This window comes from Chiloscyllium plagiosum, unplaced genomic scaffold, assembly GCF_037043375.1.
Source record: "Chiloscyllium plagiosum isolate Xiang-an unplaced genomic scaffold, Cpla_swu_hap1 HiC_scaffold_5, whole genome shotgun sequence".
Lineage (NCBI taxonomy): Eukaryota > Metazoa > Chordata > Chondrichthyes > Orectolobiformes > Hemiscylliidae > Chiloscyllium > Chiloscyllium plagiosum.
Window position 1 is genome coordinate 10,978,960 of NW_028270143.1, and position 26,811 is coordinate 11,005,770.

Consider the following 26,811-nt stretch of genomic DNA (forward strand, 5'->3'; position numbering starts at 1 on the left):
GTAAATCTCATCTGATCTACCTCCAATGCATTTACATTATTCCTTAAGGACACCCAAAAGTGTGCACACAATTCAATGTGGTCACAGCATGCCTTGTGTAATTGAAATGTAACATCCTTTGCTTTTATGTTTAATTCCTCTTGTAACAATGGGTAGGATCCCATTGGCTTTCTTGAGTAAATGCTGTGCCAGCATACTAACATTTTGTGGCTCATGCATTAATATGCCTAAATCCCTCTGCACCTTGGAATTCTGTAGTTGTCCATTAAATAACACTTCTCATTTTCACATATTATACTCCATCTGTCAGATTTTTATTCACTCTCCCAACCTATCTGTATCTCCCTGTGTGCAGCTCCCTGTGTATTCACAATGTTCTTTCCAACTTATCTTAGTGGTGTCTGTGAATTTGGATACTATGCCTTTGTGCCCCTCAAGTAAGTCATTGATGTAATTGCAAAAGGTTTAGGTCCCTGCACGGAGAGCTTGAGAATCTGGAATGTGTAATTTTTTTAATGCTCACTTTTTGAATTTTTTTCCTTCTAGATCTTTCTCAGTGTCATTCAAATTTAACAGAATTAACACAGCTTTTACAAAGTATGGAAGTTATTCATAGGACAAACTCAGCACCAGTTATAAATGCTATTCAGGTATGTCGGTTAGGTAATTTTGATCATCTAGTGACCCAGAAATAAATAAACACTGCTTTTGAATGCAAAGTGTGAATTAGGGTCTCAAATAAGTGCTCTTGCATTTAAGAGTTGTTTTGTGATAAAATGGCATTTTCATTTTCTTTCTCCTTTGTAAAAGGGATATGTTTTTGAAAGTCCCAAAGAGGAAAAACCTGTTCAGAGAAGGTGGCGCACCAAGAGTTTTGGGAAAGATGCTAAATCAACACTACAGGTAGTGCACCATTAAAGTGAAGATTATACTTTTAGTATTAGTTTATAATGCTAATGTTATAACTTCTTGAACAGTAGTTCTAGTCACCATCTACCTTGCCATTATCAATATTGGAAACAAAATTGGTAGTGATTAACTGTCAAAGCAAGTTAATTTGTCAATTAATATGTTTGTATGCCTCTGTGTTAATTACATTCACCTTTTAACTCGTTAACCCCCACTTATATAATTGCCCTTTCTTATAAGTGTAGTGACATGTTTTAAGGAATATGTTGAGACGTCCACAGTATGCTGTGATGTAACAGTGATCTCTGTGATGAGAGACTCTGCTAGAAGTTTGGGTCTAGAGTAGATTAGGACAGAGGAACCAACTGCACGATCTTCATGGATGCTGTGTGAAGAAACACCTTGTGGTCTGGCCTGTGCCTATCTGAACAGAGAACCCCAGACTAAAACAAGGAGCATGCACATATGCTTCCACAGGTGCATGTGCACGAATACTTGTAGCAATTGACTTTCAAGATTATGACCTGGCATTTTTGCATAGAATTTAATTATTTATTACTTGTGGTCCAGGTGTCTATTTCAATGTTAAATCAATTCTAAGTGGTAGCAACATTTGCTGAGGCTTAATTTGGGGGTAGAGATTTTATACTTCAGTACTCGTGGTGGCTCAGTGGTTAGCACTGCTGCCTCTCAGCACCAGGGACCCAGGTTCGATTCCAGCCTCGGGCAACTGTCAGTGTGGAGTTTGCACATTCTCCCCGTGTCTGCATGGGTTTCTCCGGGTGCTCTGGTTTCCTCCCACAGTCCAAAGATGTGCAGGTTAGGTGGATTGGTCAGGCTAAATTGCCCATAGTGTTAGGTGCATTAGTCAGAGGGAAATGGGTCTGGGTGGGTTACTCTTCGGAGGGCCGGTATGGACTTGTTGGGCCGAAGGGCCTGTTTCCACACAGTAGGGAATCTAATCTAATCTACTTGTAGGTCAAGTGGTTAGTTTATCACCACTTAATTAAAAAACTTGTTATGCTTTTTGGACATTTGATTCTGTTTTTGCTAATGCACAATACTATTAATGCAATTTCATTAAGGTAACATTGCTTTGAAGAGAATTCTTTTCAGCCAAAATGTATTCTGTGAGATGTAATGTTTTTATTCTTTAGGTTCCTTCTATCTCGGCCAGTCCAATGCGATTGCATGCATCAAATCCTAACCTCTCTGAGGTATTTCAAGGAGAAATCAAACCTTTTTCAGATGGTTCAGATCTGCCTTCAGATTATTCAAAACTGCAAGAAGACTTCTGCAACATTGCCCATGAAGGTAGTAATGACTTTCTGTATTTACAGAATACTAAAATGTAGAAATCATTATTTTTGAACATATTTTGGATCACAGATACTAACAGGAAGTCTTTGTGCTGTTTTGATACTTCAACAATACAGTAAAAGCATTTTCTAAGGTTCATTTTATGCTGTCGAAAGGAAAATTGATGCTACATTACTGATAAGCTTACACTATGGTAGTGTAAGCAAGTTCAAATAATGACTGCTATAAATTGAAGAGACAGTTGCCCATTTACAGCAATGATTTAGAACTAATCTTGGACTGAGATGAAAGAGTGAATAACGTTTTGGATCAGTTTTGAGACGCAGTAGAATTTTACCATGGGCTTTGAACCCTGATGTAGGGACCAGATAAAAATCCTGGGTCCATGTCTGCTGGGAACCAGATTTATTTTCCCCAGAGATGGCCTCCACGTTGCCCACCTTAGGGCAATTAAAACATTGTGCACATGTGTATGTGTGTACTGCTGGCTCCATGAGAGGGATGACAACTGTGAAATCTTGGGCAATCCATTGACCGATGTGGCATGTCTGAAGCAAGGGTGGGATTGATATGGAGGAGCCCTCTGAGTTAAGGGAAAAATGAAAACTTCAGAAGGGCCAAACAAACAGGCCCCTTTTAATTTGAAGGGAAACCCTCCAGATGAGTTAGTTCCAGCTTGCACTCCCCAGTTGTGTTGTGTAATTTGATTTCAAAGACCTCCAGCCACCCCCCTTGATCCTTCTGGGAGGTCAGCTCCAAGTGGATATGGGATTCTACATGAGAGGATCTGCTCTGCTATCAGCAAACTGTTAGCCAGCTGCTAATACTGCCCGTTTTTGGGAGCTTAATGAGTTTCATTAGCTACCTGCCTCTGGGGCGCGCAGTGTCTCTGATGACTGCCATACATGAAGAAGAGACCCCAGTGGTGAGCATACATTCAGGAGTTGCCCTGACCCAAGTTCCCATTATTTTGTTGATGCTCCTGCTTCCTAACCTGCCACTCCAGGAGCAGGAAAACCTTTCTCAGTGCGGTGTTTGGGAACAGCATTCAACTGGTCAGTCTAATTTAGTTATTTCCATAGTATGCTTGTGTGTATAATGAGGTAAATAAATAGTTGTCCTCTGTTTAAATCATCTTGTGTTACCTTCTGAACACATGTAAATTTTTAAGTAATCCCAATAACCACAAAAAGGAGACCGTATTACCTAGGTAAAGCAATTGCTTTGAACTAATCTTTGACCAGATTGAATTAAATGCTCATTGCTGCAATACATACTGTTGATTGTATAAGTGCCAAATGTCTTTGTTGCAAGATGGTAGAGGGGAGTGAGCGGACAGAAAAAAGATGGACTGAATAATATTTTACATGCATTTCATCAGATTTTCTGTTTGTCGTAAACTTAATTTGGAGAGGGGAAAGAAAGATGTCCATGTCCACATTTTATGTTTGTCCAGCTTATGCCCTTCAGTGACATTTATATTTATTCTATAGGGAAGAATTGAGCAAAAATGGTTCAGATGGTGCTCTCTGTTTTGGTTAACTTCACAATGTTTGAGCTATCTTATTCTCTCCCAGTAGCAGGTAGTTGAATTTCTGATGTAGTTATTTAAATGTAATGAGTATTTGTCGTGATCAGACCCTGATTCTTAATCCTGTTTGTTTCCCAACATTTTTCACCAGTGTATCTCAAATAAGCGTTCTAAGGTTTTAGGAGATTTGAACTCTTAACCAGAAGGTATTCCAGGGCTAAAGGTTGCACCTCAGAATCTTTTGCATATCTTCATTAATGGGCAGCCTTGAACTGGCTGCGTAGTTGGTTTCTGATTATGGCTGCTTTTCTTTTGAGAGGTTGTAGCACAGAATGCATGAGACTGGGGAAGCAGTCTGTTGATGATTTCCATCGTCATGATAATTATCTGTGGTGTTCAGTTATATGTCACCGAATTTTATGTGCGGATTTCCTGCCCATACCTGTGTGGAATGTTCAACTGCTGATAAAACTAGGGCCAAGTTGCTTTCTTCATGGTATGAACTTCTTTCCAGATGGTCCCAGAGTATTGTGGATAAATAGATTCAAGTCTTCCTTTAATTACAGATTACCATTACTGGCTCAGAGAATTAATGTCACTTATAAAGCTCAATGGTCTCAAGACTGCACAACAGGGGAGCCTGTTGTTCAGTAATCAAGGTCTGCTAACTTGCTTAGTGCGTTGTACAGGAACTTGTGGTTGATCAGCACAGTTTTAATATGTGGTTTGCAGCCTAGTAGCCTTGAAGTTTTCAGCAGTATATGGTCCCTTATTAATATGCTGTAGGTAAGCCTGGAAAAGCCTTAATGCCAATAATAAGCTTTGATGTAGGTTGAGAATACATTTCCCTGAATGCACTCAAATGGCGTGAGACAACGACTTTATGTCCTGTATTAGTGAAATAAAGACCGTAGAATGCCTGTTCTTTATTACTTGATACATTACCATCACTATTACTTAAATATGTAACAGCAATTTTATAAAATTTGATCTCAAAATTGGGGAGTGTTGCCCAAATGGAAGACACACTTGAAATTTGTGTATGAAGCTGAGCAGGCCTATTGGGTAACTCTGTCCTACGATAACTGTTAAGGTCTTTTCCAATACATGTACCTGGCGTGTCGGATTTAGTTCTAAACATTTTTTTAAGATTACTATAGGAAATCGCTTTTTTTTCCCCTAAGCTATAGATGTATTAAGAAACACAACAACATAGTAACATTAACAGTTACTCAATTTAAGATCGCTAGAATCCATGTTGTCAGCTGATTTTAAAAAAAGTATCCATGTACTGAACCTACGTTCCTCTGAAACACCAAGTTTCTTATCCACATCAAAGTACTTAAGAGAAGTCATAAGGCTGAAATAGCCTCGGCCCATAAACGATCCAGTGTGTGGGGTAATCTATTTGAGCTTCATTCTTGCTGGTTTGAGGAGACCTCTGGATCTACAAATGAGATTATTTCTCAGTGTCAATTTCTACGTACAAGTCAAAAGCCATTATTTAAAAACTGATTCAGTTTTACCTGTGAAACTTTAGTAATTCTTGAAACCCAGTTCTGTATAAAGTTGTTTTTTTCTCTCTTTGTTAGTTCACTCTGCTTTAAAGTCTGTGTTCAATTCCTTGGTAATTGAAAAAGAAAAGTTCAAACAGTTGATATCAGAACATGATGCTTGCCACGCACCATCTGCACAGATAATTGGTCTGAAGACTGCCTTAGCCTCGGTAAGTTTTTGAGTCAGTGCAACAGTAACAAATATGCTGTTAGAAAAATATACTTTTAGAAAAATATAAATAAGAAGCAGTTCTTAAAGTTTAATTTTTTTTTTAATCTTTAGTTTAACAGAATCAGGCTTCTCGAGTATGAAATTTATTTTGAATAATTCCAAGTTTGTGATTTATTGATGGGAAAGGTTCTCTTCATTGTACTTTACTAATTTGAACATATTTTTTGCTAATGACTTAATGTTTCAAAGGATTTTGGTCTTGAAAATTTTCAGGTGGTGGAATTCTACCCCAATCCATTTTATTACCATAAGCCATTTACTGATTTTGTAAGTAACTTTGGGAAAAGGAAAATTCTTTTACTTGCATTTATTTTTAATTGGACGTGAGCAGTGCTGGCATAGCTAGTATTTGTTGCCCAACTGTTATTACCCTTGAGCCAAATGACTTGCTCAACCTTTGATGGATTGATTAAGAGTTATTTACTTTACTGTGGATCTGGATTCACCTGCAGGCCAGACCATGTAAAGGACATTAGTGAACCAGGTGCCCTTTTTTTTTAAAAACATACTTTCTAATCAACTTGCTCAGATCTGTGGAGCAAGTGGGACTAGAACCCAGGTCTCCTGACCCAGAGGTAAGGACACTGCCACTGCACTATAAGAGCCCAACCAGATGGCTGCTTATGACAATTGCTGATTGGTCTCTGTACTGATGACCATGAGACTACTTTCAATTCCAGATTTATTAATAAGTTGAAATTCCAGTAGCTGCTGAGGAATTTAGCTGGCTTTAAACCCATGCCTGCAGAAACCAAACCTTAACCTTTTATTAGTCCTCTGAGCTGATCACTAAATCACTGTCTCCCTCATAATAAATACTTGCCTTTATTAATAGCAGCCTTGCTTTTAATTTGGAAGAGATTTGGTCTTGTTAGCTGCCTGACGCTCAGTTGCAGTTATGGCAGTGTTGATTATCTGAAGTAACATCCTTTGGGTGAGATGCTGGAGCAGCCTGTTACAGTTCGATATTAAAGTTGCCATCATGTTTTTGAACAAGAGTTGGCATTCAGGCCAATATTCTTTTGGTATGCTTTTCAGTCTATTGATTTTGGTTAAAAATTGATTTTTTGACAAGTGTTTTAAGATATTTCTCTGATATATGAAGGTATTTGATAAATGCAAGTTCTTTGACTAATCTGCCTTTATATTTTTCTGCAGATTGTTAAAGTTTGTTCCAAAAAGTATTTGTTTTAAAGTGGACATTAAATTGGAGTTCCACATGTCCTACAGTATAATGCAATGTGTTTGCTTTGATGTTGCTCAGAAGTAGAGTGACACTGAGCTGCTAATTTGGTCAGTCTCTTTTTAAAGTCACTGTTTAGGTAATTATAGCTAAGTTTTTGCTTTTAAAACTGAGGTAATGAGGTAACGGTTAGTAACTTATGCAGTTCAGATCAGCAATTAACCTTTTTTTAAAAATTGTTCTGTATTTATAACAAAGTGTGATATCTGGAAGGAGATTTATGCCTGTGCTAAATAAGCTTTTGCTAATTATGCATAATTGTCAACTTGTTTGTCCGAATTTGAAGACGTGTCGGAGCCCCTAAAGTGTATCTTCTTTTATACATTTTTACATTATGGCTATTGTTGATCCTTTTTATTAAATTTATTGCTTTGCATTCTCTATATAAAACACTTCTTTCCTCTGTTTGTCTAATCTTCCATCTGACAATCAACAGCCTAATATTCTAATGATATGTAGTCTCTGCAAGTTACACTCTGCCCTCTTTTTAGAATTTAATAAACCCTCTCTGTTTTGTCATTTTCTGCTATTTTTACCAAAGGAACTATGTATTTTTAGAATCATTCAAGTTTAAAAAGCTGCTATACAATAATGAGTGCTGAACTGAAATAAGCAGCACAAGAGCATTAAGTTGCACTAAATTGAATTGTTTTAGCCTATTCAATATTCTGACTTCTATTATCAAACTGTGCAGAGTTTAAAATATTTTTCTCAAAATATATGAATGGTATCCTGCTGTGGTTCTCCTGTATTTGATGATGCCTTTTTACATATTATTCACTCACAATTAGCTGCAGAGGCTTCATGAGAATGCTTTCACTACCTATAAGTTGTCATAATGAATCAAAAACTAGTTTTTCAAATCTGTTCATATCTAGAACTTGGCCTTCATGTTCTTACATTGTATAAATCAGTAATGATTATTCATATAGGTACAAAATTATTAAAGGGAATTTTAAGACCTTTCCCTTTGACAGTTGCAAATCAGTCATGGAATGTTTGTTTGACAAAATCTAAAGCCCACCTCCATCTTGTCAAACAACCCTACTTTCCATTTAGCCAAGGAGGGACATGTGATCATTCTGAAGAGGTTAGATTAATGGTTCTGAAATAAATGGGGATATTTTAATTATAATTTTTAGGAGTGTTTTGAAGTCAAGCTTCCCACCTGTTGTTCAGGAAGTTTAATATTGATGTGAAAGAGACAATGAATGGTTCTTAATATGGTAGAGTTCAGTCTGCAGTTTGAAAGAGAGAAGGCAAAATCGGATGTAATGGTGTTACAGTTAAATAAAGATAATTATGAGGGCATGAGAGAGGAACTGACGAAAATAGACTGGAAGCAGAGCCTAGCAGGGAAGACAGTAGAGCAAAAATGGCAGGAGTTTGTGAGTAAAATTGCGGACAGTGTACAGAGGTTCATCCCCAAGAAGAGAAAGATTATCCGGGCAGGGATTAGACAGCCATGGCTGACAAAGGAAGTCAGGAAATCTATCAAAGAAAAAGAGAGAGAGCCTATAAAGTGGCCAAGAGCACTGGGAAATCAGAAGATTGGGAAGGCTACAAAAACAAACAAAGGATAACAAAGAGGGAAATAAGGAAGGAGAGGATCAAATATGAAGGTAGGCTAGCCAGTAATATTAGAAATGATAGTAAAAGTTTCTTTCAATATATAAGAAACAAACAACAGGCAAGAGTAGACATTGGGCCACTTCAAACTGATGCTGGAAGCCAAGTGATGGGAGGTAAGGAAATAGCAGGAGAACTTAATAAGTACTTTGCGTCAGTCTTCACAAGACATGAGTAATATCCCAACAATTAAAGGGAGTCAGGGGGCTGAGTTGAGTATGGTTGCCATTACAAAAGAGAAAGTGCTAGAAAAGCTAAAAGGTCTTAAAATTGATAAATCTCCTGGCCCTGATGGGCTACATCCTAGAGTTCTGAGGGAGGTGGCTGAGGAAATAGCGGAGGTGTTGGTTGAGATCTTTCAAAAGTCACTGGAGTCAGGGAAAGTCCCGGATGATTGGAAGATCGCTGTTGTAACCCCCTTGTTCAAGAAAGGATCAAGGCAAAAGATGTAAAATGATAGGCCAATTAGCCTAACCTCGGTTGTTGGTAAAATTCTAGAATCCATCATTAAGGATGAGGTTTCTAAATTCTTGGAAGAGCAGGGTCAGATTAGAACAAGTCAACATGGATTTAGTAAGGGGAGGTCATGCCTGACAAACTTGTTGGAGTTCTTTGAAGAGGTGACAAGTAGGTTAGACCAGGGAAACCCAGTGGATATGGTCTACCTAGACTTCCAAAAGGCCTTTGATAAGGTGCTACACGGGAGGCTGCTGAGCAAGGTGAGGGCCCATGGTCTTCAAGGTGAGCTACTGGTATGAATTGAGGATTGACAGAAGGCAGAGAGTTGAGATAAAAGGTTCTTTTTCGGAATGGCAGCCGGTGACAAGCGGTGTCCTGCAGGGTTCAGTGTTGGGGCCACAGCTGTTCACATTATATATTAATGATCTGGATGAAGGGACTGGGGGCATTCTAGCGAAGTTTGCCGATGATACAAAGTTAGGTGGACAGGCAGGTAGTACTGAGGAAGTGGGAGGCTGCAGAAGGATCTAGACAGTTTGGGAGAGTGGTCCAGGAAGTGGTTGATCGAATTCAATGTGAGCAAATGCAAGGTCTTGCACTTTGGGAAAAAGAATAGAAGCATGGATTACTTTCTAAATGGTGAGAAAATTCGTAAAGCCAAAGTACAGAGGGATCTGGGAGTGCTAGTTGAGGATTCTCTAAAGGTAAACATGCAGGTTGAGTCCGTGATTAAGAAAGCGAATTCAATGTTGTCATTTATCTCAAGAGAGTTGGAATATAAAAGCACCGTTGTGCTACTGAAACTTTATAAAGCTCTGGTTAGGCCCCATTTGGAGTACTGTGTCCAGTTTTGGTCCCCACACCTCAGGAAGGACATACTGGCACTGGAGCATGTCCAGCGGAGATTCACACGGATGATCCCTGGAATGGTAGGTCTAACATATGAGGAACGGCTGAGGATCCTGGGATTGTATTCATTGGAGTTTAGAAGATTAAGGGGAGATCTAATAGAAATTTACAAGATAACACATGGCTTGGAGAGGGTGGACGCTAGGAAATTGTTTCCGTTAGGCGAGGAGACTAGGACCTGTGGACACAGCCTTAGAATTAGAGGGGGTAAATTCAGAACAGAAATGCGGAGACATTTCTTCAGCCAGAGAGTGGTGGCCTGTGGAATTCATTGCCGCAGAGTGCAGTGGAGGCCGGGACGCTAAATGTCTTCAAGGCAGAGATTGATAAATTCTTGATGTCACAAGGAATTAAGGGCTACGGGGAGAATGCGGGTAAGTGGAGTTGAAATGCCCATCAGCCATGATTGAATGGCGGAGTGGACTCGATGGGCCGAATGGCCTTACTTCCGCTCCTATGTCTTATGGTCTTAATGGGACTGGTCAAGTTTCTCCAAGACGAATTGGGGCTCAATGCTCACTGCTTTCCCAGTTCCCACTGGAGAATGGTTTTGTGTGAGCATTTGTTGTGGGACACTTAATTCCATCGGCAACCTGGGTCTGAATTTTCATGCCTGGATTGGGAACCCAGAATTATGACAATTACTGACTCTGCAAACTTGACCTGAGGGAAAAATAACTGTCACTGAATTTTGAATCATCGTTCTTGGGTTTTTGTGGGAGTCGGGCAAACTAACCCTGGATAGGGTTTGGAGACAGCCCCACACGTGGCTGGGTGCTGAGGTGGGCTGTTTGAAAGACTGACCTTGATGCTCTCTCACTTTTTACCCAGCTGTAAAAAAAAAATAGCGAAAATCATTCCTTCATCCCGAATCTTTTACGTGCCCATATCATCCTAAAGTTCCCTATACTTCTGTGTTATTTCATGCTACTACCCATGGACCCTACATGGTCTCTTGTAGATTCCGTGCCAACTTCGGTCACCACATCGTATATGTCAAATTATTCCCCCATTCATCACCTTTTGCCTTGACATCTTCCATGCCAACTTATCTGGTATCTTCTATCAGCAGGCCTTGGGAGATATGTTCAGATAAAATAAAATTCTTGTGCCTATGATGAGCCTGTAATTGTTTTTGAAAAATCCCTTTACTTTAATTAACTTCCTTCAAATACCTTGTGGAAAAATCACATTTGTATTTATGGACCCACTTCAAAGCACCCCACTATATCATAGCTCATGAATGAAGTAATAAAGCACTAATTATATAATGCTAATCAAAATAATAATCCTGGCTACTGTCAACAGACAAACTGAAGTAGAAAACACTGAACTTTTGAAAAATGTGGCAGACAGTTTGCCGACATATTTAAAGGGCAGGAGATTTAAATGCCTTGATAGCTCTCTAGAGAATTTCAATGTGCTTGACAGTTTTAATTAATTATGCACTTCTCTCTCACATTCATGGGAAGTTTAAATAATATGAAAAGGCACCTGACTTCTCCCAAAGGTAACCTGGATCCATGTCTAAATGGGTTCCTTGCCTCGATCAGTTGGAGAGACAGTTAGAGGCAATGAGGAATTTGCAACAGCAAGGGTATGTGATGGATGGCAGTTACAGGAAGGGTGAAAAGTCCCAGATACAGTCATATAGATGGGTTAACTCCAGGAAAGGTAAGAGAGGTAGGCAGGTAGTGCAGGAGTCTTCTGTGGCTATCTCCATCTCCAACAAGTATGCTGTTTACGAAAATGTAGGGGGGTGACGGATTCTCAGGGGAACGTGGCACGAAAAGCCATATTTCTGGTATTGAGACTGGCTCTAATGCAATGAGAGGTACATTGGGTTACAAGAGATCAAATGTGTGTGGGGACTCTCTAGTCTGAGGCTCAGACAGACGTTTATGTGGCCAGCAGCGAAAAATCAGAATGGTGTGTTGCTTCCCTGGTGCCAGGATCAAGGATGTCTCAGAGAGGTTGCAGAATGTTCTCAAGGGAGAGGGGGCAGCAAGAGGTCATTGTATACATTGGAACCAATGATATAGGGAGAGAAAAGGTTGAGATTTTGAAGGGAGATTAGACAGGAATTTAAAAAGAAGGTCCTCGAGAGTAGTAATATCTGGATTACTCCCAGTGCTACGAGCTAGTGAGGGCAGGAATAGGAGGATAGAGCAGATGAATGCGTGGCTGAGGAGCTAGTGTATGGGAGAAGGATTCACAATTTTGGATCATTGGAATCTCTTCTGGGGTAGAAGTAACCTGTACAAGAAGGATGGATTGCACCTAAATTGGAAGGAGACTAATATACTGGCAGGGAGATTTGCTAGAGCTGCTCAGGAGGATTTAAACTTGTGGTGGGGGGGACCCAGGGAGATAGTGAGGAAAGACATCAATCTGAGACCAGTACAGTTGAGAACAGAAGTGAGTCAAACAGTCAGGACAGGCAGGGACAAGGTAGGACTAATAAATTAAACTGCATTTATTTCAATGCAAGGGGCCAAACAGGGAAGGCAGATGAACTCAGGGCACGGTTAGGAACATGGGACTGGGATATCATAGCAATTACAGAAACATGGCTTAGGGAAGGGCAGGACTGGCAGCTTAATGTTCCAGGAAACAAATGCAACAGGAAGGACAGAAAGGGAGGCAAGAGAGGAGGGGGAGTGGCATTTTTGATAAGGCTTAGCATTACAGCTGTACTGAGGGAGTATATTCCTGGAAATTACTTGGGAAGTTATTTGGGTGGAACTGAGAAATAAGAAAGGGATGATCACCTTATTGGGATTGTATTATAGAGCCCCTAATAGTCAGAGGGAAATTGAGAAAAAATTTTGTAAGATTTCAGCTATCTGAGGGAATAGGTGGTTGTGGTAGGGGATTTTAACTTTCCAAACATAGACTAGGACTGCCGGAGTGTTAAGGATTTAGATGGAGAGGAATTTGTTAGAGTGTGTACAAGAAATCTTTCTGATGAGGTGTGTGGATGTACCTACCAGAGAAGGTGCAAAACTTGACCTACTCTTGGGAAATAAGGCAGGGCAGGTGACTGAGGTGTCAGTGGGGGAGCACTTTGGAGTTGGTGACCATAATTCTATTAGATTTAAAATAATGTTGGAAAAGGATAGACCAGATCTAAAAGTTGAAGTTCTAACTTGGAGAAAGGCCAATTTTGACGCTAATAGGCAAAAACTTTTGAAAGCTGATTGGTGGGGCAGATGTTCGCAGATAAAGGGATGGCTGGATAATAGGAAGCCTTCAGAGATTAGGTAACGAGAATCAGAGAAAGTATATTTCTGTCAGGGTGAAAGGGAAGGCTGGTTGGAATATTGGATGACTAAAGAAATTGAGGGTTTGGTTAAGAAAAGAAGGAAGCATATATCAGGAATAGACAGGATAGATCGAGTGAATCCTTAGAGTATAAAGGAAGTAGGAGTATACTTAAGAGGGAAATCAGGAGGGCAAAACGGGGACATGAGATAGCTTTGGCAAATAGAATTAAGGAGAATCCAAAGGGTTTTTACAAATACATTTAAGGACAAAAGGGTAACTAGGGAGAGAATAGGGCCCCTCAAAGATCAGCAAGGCGGTCTTTGTGTGGAACCGCAGAAAATGGGGGAGATACTAAATGAGTATTTTGCATCATTATTTACTGTGGAAAAGGACATGGAAGATATAGACTGTAGGGAAATAGATGGTGACATCTTGGGGAAAAAAAGTCCATATTACAGAGGAGGAAGTGCTGGATGTCTTAACGGTAAAGGTGGATAAATCCCCAGTATCTGATCAGGTGTACCATAGAACTCTGTGGGAAGCTAGGGAAGTGATTGCTGGGCCTCTTGTTGAGGTATTTGTATCATCGATAGTCACAGGTGAGATGCCGGAAGACTGGAGGTTGGCAAACATGGTGCCACTGTTTAAGAAGGGTGGTAAGGACAAGCCAGGGAACTATAGACCAGTGAGCCTGACATCGGTGGTGGGCAAGTTGTTGGAGGGAATCCTGAGGGACAGGATGTACATGTACATGTATTTGGAAAGGCAAGGACTGATCAGGGATAATCAACATGGCTTTGTGCGTGGGAAAGCGTGTCTGAAAAACTTGATTGAGTTTTTTGAAGAAGTAACAAAGAAGATTGATGAGGGCAGAGCGGTAGATGTGATCTATATGGACTTCAGTCAGGCTTTCGACAAAGTTCCCCATGGGAGACTGGTGAGCAAGGTTAGATCTCATGGAATTCAGGGAGAACTAGCCATTTAGATACAGAAAGGTAGAAGACAGAGAGGGTGGTGGTGGAGGGTTGTTTTTCAGACTGGTGGCCTGTGACCAGTGGAGTGCCACAAGGATCGGTGCTGTGTCCACTACTTTTTGTCATTTATATAAATGATTTGGATCTAAGCATAAGAGGTATAGTTAGTAAGTTTGCAGATGACACCAAAATTGGAGGTGTAGTGGACAGCGAAGAGGGTTACCTCAGGTTACAATAGGATCTGGACCAGATGGGCCAATGGGCTGAGAAGTGGCAGATGGAGTTTAATTCAGATAAATGTGTGGTGCTGGACTTTGGGAAATCAAATCTTAGCAGCACTTGTATACTTAAGGTCCTAGTGAGTGTTGCTGAACAAAGAGACCTTGGAGTGCAGGTTCATAGTTCTGTGAAAGTGAAGTCGCAGGTGGATAGGATCGTGAAGAAGGTGTTTGGTATGCTTTCCTTTATTGGTCAGAGTATTGAGTACAGGAGTTGGGAGGTCATGTTGCGGCTATACAGGACATTGGTTAGGCCACTTTTGAAATATTCCATGCAATTCTGGTCTCCTTCCTTTCAGAAGGATGTTGTGATACTTGAAAGGGTTCAGAAATGATTTACAATGATGTTGCCAGGGTTGGAAGATTTGAGCTGTAGAGGGGCTGGACAGGCTGGGGCTATTTTACCTGGAGTGTCGGAGGCTGAGGGGTGACCTTATTGAGGTTTACAAATGGCCCGAAAATGGGAAACTAATGCCATCCGACAGAGTGACACCCGCGAATAGCTGTACTTCCTGCATGAATGCCTAAGAAAACAGGTACTACCAAATGTCTTAAATACAAACCTCCCCTTAACACCCCGTTAGCCAAAAGAATAGCAGAGCAAAACAGCCACAGAATGCTTAGAGAAATGATTCATGATGCCCACAACAGACTCCGTAAATACAACCGGGAAATTTTGCACCAAAAATCTTTACTCACTCATGCAACAGACCATGAATGGACAGACACAGTACAACAAGCCACAGATATTAGACAGCGACAAACACAGAAAATGAAAAAAACTAGACCTGCAGAAGAAACTTGACAAACTTACACAAAGTAAAAACACTGACAACACAGAAGCATGGATAAAAAACTTATCTGACCGACCCTTAACAGACACTGAAAAAGTCGTCTTAGTAAGAGGATTAAATTACAATTACCAGAATGCAGACAAAGATTTCTTAGCAGCATTAGAAACAACACTGAAACACAACCAACTCACAGAAGAAACCCAGCAAGCCAACAGACAGATAGTCGCACCAACATTAAGCAGAAAAAAGGAAGGAAACACACTCAATACACAAAGGAAAGCACTAGAAAGACTAAAAAAAATAAAAACATTGTTATCCTACCTGCAGACAAAGGATGCTTGACAGTCATTCTAAATTGAAGAGACTACATTGAAAAAGTGAACACACTACTTACAGATACCAACACTCACCAACAAGTGGCGATAGACCCAATCCCACAACTGGAGAACCAAATCACAGCCTTACTCAAAAAACTTCAGAAATCTGGAGAAATAAATAAGACCAAATTCCAAAAAATGAAACCAGACGGATCCAACAATGCTTCTACGGATTATCCAAAATTCACAAACCAGGAGCCCCACCTCGGACCCATAGTCTCGCTACCTGGAACACCAATTTACAGATTAGCCAAGGAGCTATACCAAAAACTAAAATACTTAGTAGAAGACTCATGCCACGCCATCCACTCCACCCAAGAATTCCTGAAGACCATCAAAGACACTTAGAAGAAGATGAAATAATGGTCTCCTTTGATATAACAGCCCTGTTTCCATCAATCAACATTAACCTGGCCAAGGAAGCGCTGACTACACTATTAGAAGACTCAAAGACACATACACCAAACACCACTTACTTCTTCAACAAGGACAGTATCGTCAAGCTATTGGATCTATGCCTTACCACACACTTCACCTTCAACAACAAAGCCTACCGACAAACCAACGGAACACCCATGGGATCTCCGATATCAGGGTTCTTAGCAGACGCTATAATGTAGAGACTCGAACAAACATCTCTGCCAACCATTCAATCCAAGCTACTTGGATGACACCTTTGTCATCACTAAACGAAACAAATTAGAGGAAACCTCCAAGACATCAATAATACCCTTATTGGCATAAAATTCACTAAAGAGGAGGAAAACAACAACAAACTGCCATTCCTAGATGTCATAGTAGAGCGAACAGCCAATGGGCAACTTCAAACCAGCGTCTACAGGGAAACAACACATACGGATCAAATATTGAACTACAGGAGCAATCATTCCAATATGCACAAACAAAGCTGCATCAGGACATTATTTCAATGAGCCAACACACACTGCAGCACAGAGGAACTACGCAGAGCAGAGGAAAATCACCTATACCATGTATTCAAAAAGAATGGGTTCCTAATGAACACAGTCCGCTGATTTCCCAGTAACAAAGCCAAACGAGCAGACAAAACATATCCAGCAACCCTAGCCACTCTCCCCTACATCAAAGACGTCTCGGAAATGACTGCAAGACTACTCCGATCCCTGCATCATGGTAGCCCACAAACCCACCAACACACTAAAGCAGCAGCTAATGAACTTGATAGACCCTGTACAGCCAACAAGCAAAGCTAACGTCATTTACAAAATACCGTGCAAGACCCGTAACAAACACTACATTGACAAACAGGCAGAAAACTAACCACCAGGAATCATTAACACGAACGAGCCACAAAATGACATGACCCACTCTCCGTAGTATCCTTACATACAGATAAGGTAGGACACCACTTCGACTAGGACAACACATCCATCTTAGGACAAGCCAAACAGAGACACGCACGAGAATTCCTAGAAGCGTAGCATTCCAACTTGAACTCTATCAACAAACACATCAAGTTAGACCCCATCTACCATCCCTCGAGAAAAAGAACAGGAAATGACATCACCAACCCAAAGAATCCCAAACATATAAATAGAAAGCAGAAATCATGTACACTGCTTCGCCTGAGGTGCACTGAAGATGTTACCTAGTAGGGTGACGAAACATCTGGAAACGAACCTCCCAGCTCTGCGAGCAAATCTCCATCCAGAAGCTCAGCTTGAGCTACAAATCTTCTCAAAACTTGCTAAGATTTACAAAATTATGAGGGACATGGATAGGATAAATAGACAAAGTCTTTTCCCTGGGGTGGGGGAGTCCAGAACTAGAGGGCATAGGTATAGGGTGAGAGGGGAAAGATATAAAAGAGACCCAAGGGGCTACTTTTTCACACAGAGGGAGGTACGTGTATGGAATGAGCTGCCAGAGGAAGTGGTGGAGACTAGTACAATTGCCACATTTAAAAAGGCATTTGAATTCGTATGTGAATAGGAAGGGTTTGGAGGGATGTGGCAGGTGGGACTAGATTGGGGTGGGGATATCTGGTCGGAATAGATGAGTTGGACCAAAGGGTCTGTTTCAGTGCTGTACATCTCTATGACTATGACTCTCTCAAGTACTCCAGAAATTGTATAGCTTCAACAAAGTCTGAAGTACACAAATTATGTTTTGAGCATTCCACTGGGAAATCTGATCTGACTGAATTTGTAGCTGCCTATTTAACATGTGAACATGACACTTGTACGCCATGCATTTGCAAAATACAAACTGTCAGTATCCTACCACACCCCCATTCAGGGGCAAGATTTCTGGATTTATGCCTTTGACACCATTTTCTCTAAGATGCAAAGCCTCCCTGTCGATGCAAATATTTGGGCCCTCTGATGCATCATAACTACATTTTGTGATTTTTATACTCTGAGCTGCCAACCTTTTTAATGTATATCGAGTTTCACAGTATTGAGTAGGCTAAATTATATCTTGAATTGAGCATTGATGAAAGGAAAGATACTGCATAGGAAGACAATATTTTCAGGACGACAGGCTTTAACTGCTAGAATGCAAGAATTAATACGCGGGTCTCAGCTATTTATAGTCTGTAGCAATTTGGGTGAGTGTGCTCAGTTTGCTGACAGAGCATACTTAGACAGGTAACTTAGCTGTGCAGCGGATGAAGAGAGGCTGCAAGGGGATTATTGACCAAACAAGTGATTGGGTGAGAAGGTAGCGGATGGAATATGGTGTGTAAAATTATCTGTCTTGTTATGAAAACTGGGAAAGTTTTTGTTTCTAAAGTGAGGAATTTGTGAATGCTGGTATTCAGAGGGATTTGTGGCTCCCTTTGCACAAGTCATCTGAAGTTAATATGCAGGTGCAGCAAACAGTGGAGAAGATGTGTTCAACTTTGATGTGAGAGGGTTGGAGTATTCATGTAATCAAGGATAGCTGCAATTATGAAACACAAACAGAAATTCCTGGTGAAACTCAGCTGGTCTAGCAGCATCTGTGAGGAAAAAAGCAGAGTTGATAGACAGAGATCCTTAACTCTTCATTTGTTCTTCAGATTCATAAAGTTAACTCTGCTTTCTTCCCACAGATGCTGCCAGACCTGATGAGTTTCACCAGGAATTTCTGTTTTTGTTTCTGATCTCCAGTGTCCACTGAGTTTTGTTTTATTATCTTGCTGCATTTGTATAGGATCATGTCTTGTTTACTGTGTACAGTTTTGATCATCTTAAGAAAGGAAGTATGCAACTCTTCCAAAGCAAGTGCAACAAAAAAACTTCTTGAGATTGATTCCTGGAATGAGAGAGCTGTCTGTCCAATGAGAAGAGATTGAGCAGGCTGAGGCTGCATTCTGTGGGCTTTAATAAGATTTAAAAAGTCGTCTCATACAAACATAAAAAATTAATAGAGGACAGGCCATTGCTGAGAGATTCTTTTCTTGAGCTGGAATATGTAAATTGCGGGCTTACTCTCAGGATAAGGCATATGGCCATTTAGGATTGAAGTAGGAAATTTCCATTCTCCTTTCTAATTCTTCAAGCTTTAGATGCGAAGACTGAGATGGATAGACTTGTGGGTATCAAAGAAATGAAAGATGTTTGGGATTGGGCAGGAAAGTGATTTAAAAAGTTCAGCCTTAATCAAATTAAATAGCAGAGCATGCCTGAGAGGTTACACACCCTTTTTTCCTGTTTCAGCACTCCCCTAGCTGGCCTCACATCCTTCGTAAATTTGAGCTTACCTAGAGCTCTGACCATATCCCAATTCCCATCAAGTTCATCTCCCTTCACAGGTGTGTCAGTTTATCATTTTACAACTCTAATAGTCTTAATGAGCTGAGAAACTTGCAGCATAATCAAACAATATCTGCATGCTTTTATAAAAGGGACTTGTGTTTGACCAATCCAATACTTAGATGGATATGAAAGGATATCACTTTGATATAGTAGAATTGGATTTCCAATAAAAGGCGTTCAATAATGTGTCACTTTAAAAGTAAATAGGCAAGATAAGGGCTTAAGGAATTTGGGGTAATCTATTAGTGTGAACTGAGGATTTTTTAATGGATAAGAGGTTGAGTATTGGGATAACCTGAGCATTTTCCATTTAACAGGCTGTGCCTAGTGGAATATGCAAGGATCAGTACTGGGGCCTCAAATATTTTCAATTTACACTAATAACTTAGATGAAGACACAAATGCAATGTATCCAAATTATCTGATGATAGAAAGCTAGGTGTAAGGAGGACACAAAGGCTGCAAAGAGATATAGAGAGGTTAGGTGCATGGGCAGCAAGCTAGCAGGTGGCCAGGTGAGCAGTAATGAATGCAACCACTCCTCCTTCCTGTTTCAACCTCCTCAGTTGGCCAACAAAGATTTTATATTTGTGTTAGCATACAGTTAACTTATTTCAACTTGCTTTATCACCAGGAGAGAGATCATTCTCCAGTTACAGTCCATAAATCCATCCTGTCCGCTTCTGCCAAAAGCACCTCCCTAAAATTCAGCTGGTTTGTGAATTACATGTCTGTGTTCCTTGTTTTGAAGCGAGATAATTGTAGGCAATGTTTTTAAATCTACAAGTGAGTGTTTATAATGGTGTAAGTCAAGCAGGAGGCAGAGGTCTAGTTGACTGGTTCAGTCTAGTTCGATGAAAATATTTATTTCAAATGAAAATATTGGTTCCTCCTTATTGATGATTTCTTGAAGCTTGGCTCAAGTGTAGTGGAGGGAATGAGCACTGTGGCCATTTTAATGGCATTTTGTTTGCAACTATTTCAGTCCATATAAGTTCCAGGTCTGAAAAATCAAATGATGGAAGTTGAAAAATTATTAATTGTATTATACCACGATTGTGGTAGGGCATGAAATTTGTAGATTTTGATAATCACAGTGGCTTTAATACAGAAACCTAGAATTCAGGTACAACAAACAATTTAGAAGGCAACTTGTAAATTGACATTTATTGCAAAAGGGTTAGAGTCAAGAATGGAAATGTCTTGCTGCATTTGTATAGGACTTTGAGGAGATCACACCTGCGTACACAGTTTTGATCATTGCATCCTAAAGGTGAAAATATTTGCATGAATGTTGGTAGAGAAAAGCTTCTCGACATTGACTCCTGGGATGAGAGCTAAGGTTACTCTACGATAAGAGGCTGAACAAATTGGGCTCATGTTATTTGTAGTTGAGAAGAATTAAAGTTGATCAAATTGAAACACAAGGTTAAGATGGGTATACACTGAGACAGAGTTGTTCTGCTGGCTTGAGAATCTAGAACACATGGGATACAGACTCAGGATATGAAGCCAACCGTTTAGCACAGGAGGAATTCCATCATTCCTAAGGTTATACATCTTTTGAATTTTTTGTAACCCCAGTGTGGTGGATCTTGCATAACTGAATATTTTTAAGGCTGAGATAAACAAGACCGGCCTCTGGAGGATATAAGAGCTATGGTGGGAAAATGGGCATGCAAATGACATTTAAGGCAGAAAAATATGTACTGTTCAATAGCAGAGTAGGCTCAAGATTTACTCCTGTTCTTATTTCATATGTTCTTAAATTGCTGGCAATTACTCCTTACTCTATAATTATCTTCAGCACCTAAGTGTTCATATTCTGTGCACTCCTCCAATTATGATTGACCCCATCCCTGACTTCAATCACTTTCCCATTTATGGCTGGTACTTCAGCTGCCTAGACTATAAATCTCCTGACTTATTGTCTTAATATCTCCATTTTTCTAGTTTTCTTATCTTAACAGTGCTGATATAAATGCAGAAAATGCTGGAGAAACTCAGAAGGTCTGTTTCCAGTCTCTCAGCAGAAGCATTATCATTTGAGTTTTCTCTCAGCATGACCTGCTATTTCTGGCATTTTTTGTTATTATTTCAGATTTACAGTGTTTGGAATTTTTTTCCTTTTTATCTACCTCTAAATGCTATCATTTATCATATGGCTTGATGTCACATTTTGTTTGACGTTCCTGTGAAGTGCCCTGGCTTTGCTATGTTAAAATTGCTGTATGAATGCTATATGAAAGTTAGTGATTTTTTTTAAAGTACTTCAGACTGATTTTTTTCCACACTCCCTTCTCATGAAGCACTGCTCCTGACGAAGCAATCGAGTTGAATTTGTCTTTATGGTTGTTCTTAAGCACTGCAACAAAAGTATAAAACTAAACACAGTTTAAGAATGTAAAATATTAAAGTGCAGCATTATCAGCAAATTGTCACTCTCACTTTCTATTGCATTCGATACGAATAATAATTCCAAGATTTTAAGCTTACAGTTTCAACTTTGTGCTGCAATCCTGCGTTTGTCTTTTGCAGTTGTGATTGAGTTTAAGAAGACTAGAAAAAAATGTTACGTTCTATTGGGATAATGTCTGCAACTCTTCAGCAATTAACACACACAGTCTGTTTGTAGTACAGATTGTCTGCTTTTAATAATTAATACTCTGTGTTTCCTTAATGCCTTTTATTATTAGGCTTTAGCTCAGAATGCAGAGCTCAAAGGCCGGCTGTGCAGGATACATGCTGAGTCTAGACTGGTAGACCCAGCTGTCACTGTATATTCAAGTCCAGGTTCAGTTAAGGTGGGTCTGTGAAAATGATTACAATTATAACCATCATGTTCATACTGAATGTTCATGCATCACTGAAATAGTTTGAATGCCTGCAAATGGTGCAGTTAAGTGATAAATGTGTTATCGTAAACCTCAACTTCATCTGTAACTCCATTGTTCCTGCTGTTTGTAGCATTCTTTTTTTTAAAAAAAATTCAATTTCTTGCTGCATTAGATGTTGGTCACTGTTCTTAATATGAAAGGCTACTTAAAACTACTGTAGCTGAGACAATGACCAGATGTCCAATTTAAAGAATTTGATTTTTTATAAACCTTGCTGAAACATTTTTTAAAATGGTGTTTAGACTATTTTCTGCTTCAGAGACTGGATGCTTGCCAGTAAACTACTTTGAAAATGAACTTAGTACACCAAAGGTGGCTTCAAGGAATGGCATCTACTTTCCACATTTCATTTAGTTTCTCTGGCTCACTAAGAACTGAGAGATCTGGGTATAAATTGGTTTAGTTGCAGTGTGAAACCCATTCTACTTATATTTTGAAGTGGTACATTTCCGTCTCAATGAAGCATCTCTTCTAGTGTGCCATTTCCAATTCTGATGCCTATCGTTTTAAATGTGCCAGCTACCACACTATTAGACTGCATTGTGAAATGCAAGTGGTCTCCAGTAGTTTGTGGAAGAAATCACAATTACAATGCTACAAATAGTAATGAAGCTGATCACTAACTTATAAAACTGGTAACTAGAAAGGCCTTTACATTTAATTCTTACTTGGGAAGTGTAGCACTGAGAGTTTGCTTTTTGGTGCTTTTGGGACGGTGGTTCTTGAATCAGCCCTTGTCTGAATTTAATGTCTGACCCAGATGACATTTATATATGGGCCACTGTACCTCAAAATCCTCTGATCTGCCTTTGGTACTAAACAGATGCACGGTGTGTTGAATCATCATGCAGTGCCAGGCCCCTGGACAAACACATTTCTTTGTCCTTGCTAAATTCCTAATCATTATGGTACAATGTATTGGGGCTTTCACGATAGAAAGAAAAACTGGGGGGGCGTGATGTCCACTCTCAGACTCAGAAAAGCCCTGACAGAGATCAATGTACAAATGGGCTGTCTGTGTACCTCCTTGGTCCACAGGCTTCAACTGCATGGGAAAACCATCTCCCGGTTCTCCAAATTGCATGTCATCAAGACTTTGATGTTGATTGCTTTTGTTTCAATGATGCTAGATCAAAGTTCTGGAATCTTTGCTTCAAAACCTGGTGGGAGTGCTTTCATAAATTCTGTAAAAGGAAAGCCTACCAGTGTCACCTCAGTGCAGTTGAGGAGAGACAATAGATAACTGCCTAAACCAGCAGCAGCCGCATTCCAAGAATCTAATTAGAAATAGTTGCTCTAAGTAAATCTTGTTAAACAAGATAGAAATCTAGTGATTAACTGATTTACCTTTTGTGTCTTTGTTTCAATTTAAGTATAAACACAGTACTGTTGACCTTGTAAGCAACTTATCAGCAATTTATGAAAAAGATGTGGGAAGAAGGCAATTGGATTTTCAGTGGCTTGTTTGGTATCTAGAATACTTGTTTGTAATATGCATAACAATTTTCATATCACAGCTCCACAACATTGCATGGTCTCCCAATGCGAGTTTTCCATACAGCAAAGAAACAACTATTTCTGACGTTATTTGAAAAGATGCATTAACAGTTCTCTGACCTGAATCTTACCTGAAATGTTTTCTTTAGAATGATTAAAATGGAGACTTACTTTCCAGGAACAGTATGCCTGTCGTTAATATCTCTGCTATTCAAAAATCAGTCAGTGCGTGCAAAGTTTGTAAGTTTAAGTTATAGCCTTGTGATCATTTTTTAAAAAAAAAATATTTTTATGGATTTGGCACCGAATTAATATCATTATAGAAGCTTCCAGGTACATATTATAAACCCAGCCAATTGAAATTACAGCAGCCTTTTATTACAAGAATCTTAATGCTAGTACATTAGTAGAACAGGAAGTCAGTTGCCCATGGCCAGGTCATGAATAAGTGATGGATAACAGATGTTCAGATCAATTCAACCTAAGCTGAGCTCTGGTTCAGGAGATATTTGGTCAAAAATCAGATGGTGTATGAAGAGGCAGGTGGGAGAATTTCTGGAGGAGTTGGGGGGGCGGTGTAGTGGGGTCAGGGGAAGGTGGAGAGTCAGAGGGTGAATTATAGGAAATGCTGCCTCACACAATATGAAACATAAATAATTAAATACAACAGAAATATTTAGAAATTGAGGGTTGTGACAGAGATGTACTTTGTGATTGAGGTGTCACCTTGAAATTATGCATTTGGAAACTGTCTCTGTTTACACAACAGGAATTCTATATAGTTACACAAAGTTTAGGAAATTGACGAGAATTCTTATTGGAAACATTGTTGAGGATAAAAGTGCAAGTCAGCTGTAATAACTACAAAATAATTTGACTTGTGTGTGCTTATATATTAACAGTAATCAACTTATCATCAAATGTGAAGTTTGTCAAATACATTAATAGGTAAACACTTTATTTGAAATGAAGGGGCGTGTATAAATATGAGAGTGAGCTTGGATGTGATTATCTGAAACCGATCAAGAAAACAAACCTCAATTGATTAATGGGCCAAATAACGAATTGTTGTTAAACACAAAGTGCTGGAATACCTCAACAGGTCTGGCCGCATCTGTGAACAGAAACATAGAAGATAGGAGCAGGAGGAGGCCATTCGGCCCTTCAAGCCTGCTCCGCCATTCATCACGGTCATGGGTGATCATCCAACTCAATAGCCTAATCCTACTTTCTCCCTGTAACCTTTGATCCCATTTGCCCCAAATGAAATATCTAGCCACCTCTTGAATACATTCAATGTTTTGGCATCAACTACTTCCTGTGGTAATGAATTCCACAGACTCGCCACTCTTTGGGTGAAGAAATGTCACTTCCTCTGCATCCTAAATGGTCCACCCTAAATCCTCAGACTGTGACCCCTGGTCCTGGACAAACCCACTAACGGGAACTTGCACCCTGCATTAACCCCATCTAGTCCTAAAACAAGCCTAGAGTCAAGAGTGTGGTACTGGAAAAGGACAGCAGGTCAGGCTGCATCCGAGGAGCAGGAACTTCGACGTTTTGGGCATAAGCCCTTCATCATCATTTGCCCAAAATGCTGAGTTTCCTGCTCGGATGCTGCCTGACCGGCTGTGCTTTTCCAGCACCACACTCGACTCTAATATTCAGCATCTGCAGTCCTCTCTTTCACCGAAAACTATCATAACCTCGTCAAACTTTCCACATACATCAAGATAATTGTTGTTCCAGTTTCGGTGTTCTTTAACAATAAAATGACTACTGTTTTTCTAACAGCCTGGTAACCTTAGTAATTGATCACTGGCAATGAAGTTGTGATAGCTAGTATATTTTTCATTGCAGTTAACTTCTATATTTAGAACTGGGCACCTAGAGTCATAGAGGTGTACAGCACCGAAACAGACTCTTCAGTCCAACTTGTCCATGCCAACCAGATATCCCGATCCAATCTAGTCCCACTGACCAGCACCCAGCCCATATCCCTCCAAACCCTTCCTATTCATATACCCATCCAGGTGCCTTTAAAATGGTGCAATTGTACCAGCCTCCACCACTTCCTCTGGCAGCTCATTCCACACACACATCACCCTCTGCATGAAAACGTTGCCCCTTTGGTTCTTTTATATCTTTCCCCTCTAATCCTAAACCTATGCCCTCTAGTTCTGGACTCCCCCACCCCAGGGAAAAGACTTTGTCTATTTACCCTATCCATGCTGCTCATGATTTTGTAAACCTCTATAAGGTCACCCCTCAGCCTCCGACGCTCCAGGGAAAACAGCCCCAGCCTATTCAACCTCTCCCTATAGCTGAAATCCTCCAACCCTGGCAACATCCTTGTAAATTGTTTCTGAATGCTTTCAAGTTTCGCAACATCTTTCTGATAGAAAGGAGACCAGAATTGCACGCAATATTCCAACAGTGGCCTAACCAATGTCCTGTACAGCTGCAACATGACTTCGCAAATCCTGTACAAATACTCTGACCAATAAAGGAAAGCATACCAAACATCGTCTTCACTATCCTATCTACCTGCGACTCTACTTTCAAGGAGCTATGAACTTGCACTCCAAGGTCTCTTGGAGTGTGTAAGTCCTGCTAAGATTTGCTTTCCCAAAATGCAGCACCTCGCATTTATCTAAATTAAACTCCATCTGCCACTCCTCAGCCAATAGGCTCATCTGATTGAGATTCCATTGTAACCCAATGTTATCATCTTCACTGTCCACTACACATCCAATTTTGGTGTCATCTGCAAACTTACTAACCATACCTACGACAAAAATTGAATATCAAGGGATGAGTGATAATGTAAGAAAATGAATCTTGTCCAAGTGAATAACAGAATTAAGGGTAAATGGTTCCTGTTTTTTAGGTTATTTTAATGTTCTGTTATTACAACTCCAGTTTCTACATAGTAAAAAGAAATCTTTAATTATAATCTCAGGTTGTGAAAAACATTAGTAATACATCATAGTTGGTGGAATTCTCTGCTACAGAAAAAAGTTAAGGCCAAATGTTTGCAAGGAGGAGTCCGATATAGTTCTTCAGGATGAAGGGATCAACGAGTATGGGGAGAAAGTGAGAACGTGCTGTTGAGTTTAACGATTAGCCGTATCGTATTGAATAGTAGAGCAGGCTT

At 39.9% G+C, this 26,811-nt stretch overlaps 1 protein-coding gene across 3 annotated transcripts in view; it reads left to right on the forward strand.

The window, feature by feature from the left end:
- Nucleotides 1-26,811, forward strand: part of osbpl3b (oxysterol binding protein-like 3b) — a 218,909-nt gene that overhangs the window by 101,232 nt on the left and 90,866 nt on the right. For 2 of the 3 annotated variants that reach the window (XM_043689591.2, XM_043689590.2), the window contains exons 8-12: nucleotides 547-650; nucleotides 811-903; nucleotides 2,067-2,223; nucleotides 5,353-5,486; nucleotides 21,957-22,064. In XM_043689591.2, coding sequence (XP_043545526.2) covers nucleotides 547-650; nucleotides 811-903; nucleotides 2,067-2,223; nucleotides 5,353-5,486; nucleotides 21,957-22,064 — 596 coding nt within the window. The remainder of the gene's footprint in view (nucleotides 1-546; nucleotides 651-810; nucleotides 904-2,066; nucleotides 2,224-5,352; nucleotides 5,487-21,956; nucleotides 22,065-26,811) is intronic. The other variant, XM_043689594.2, reaches the window with a different exon arrangement.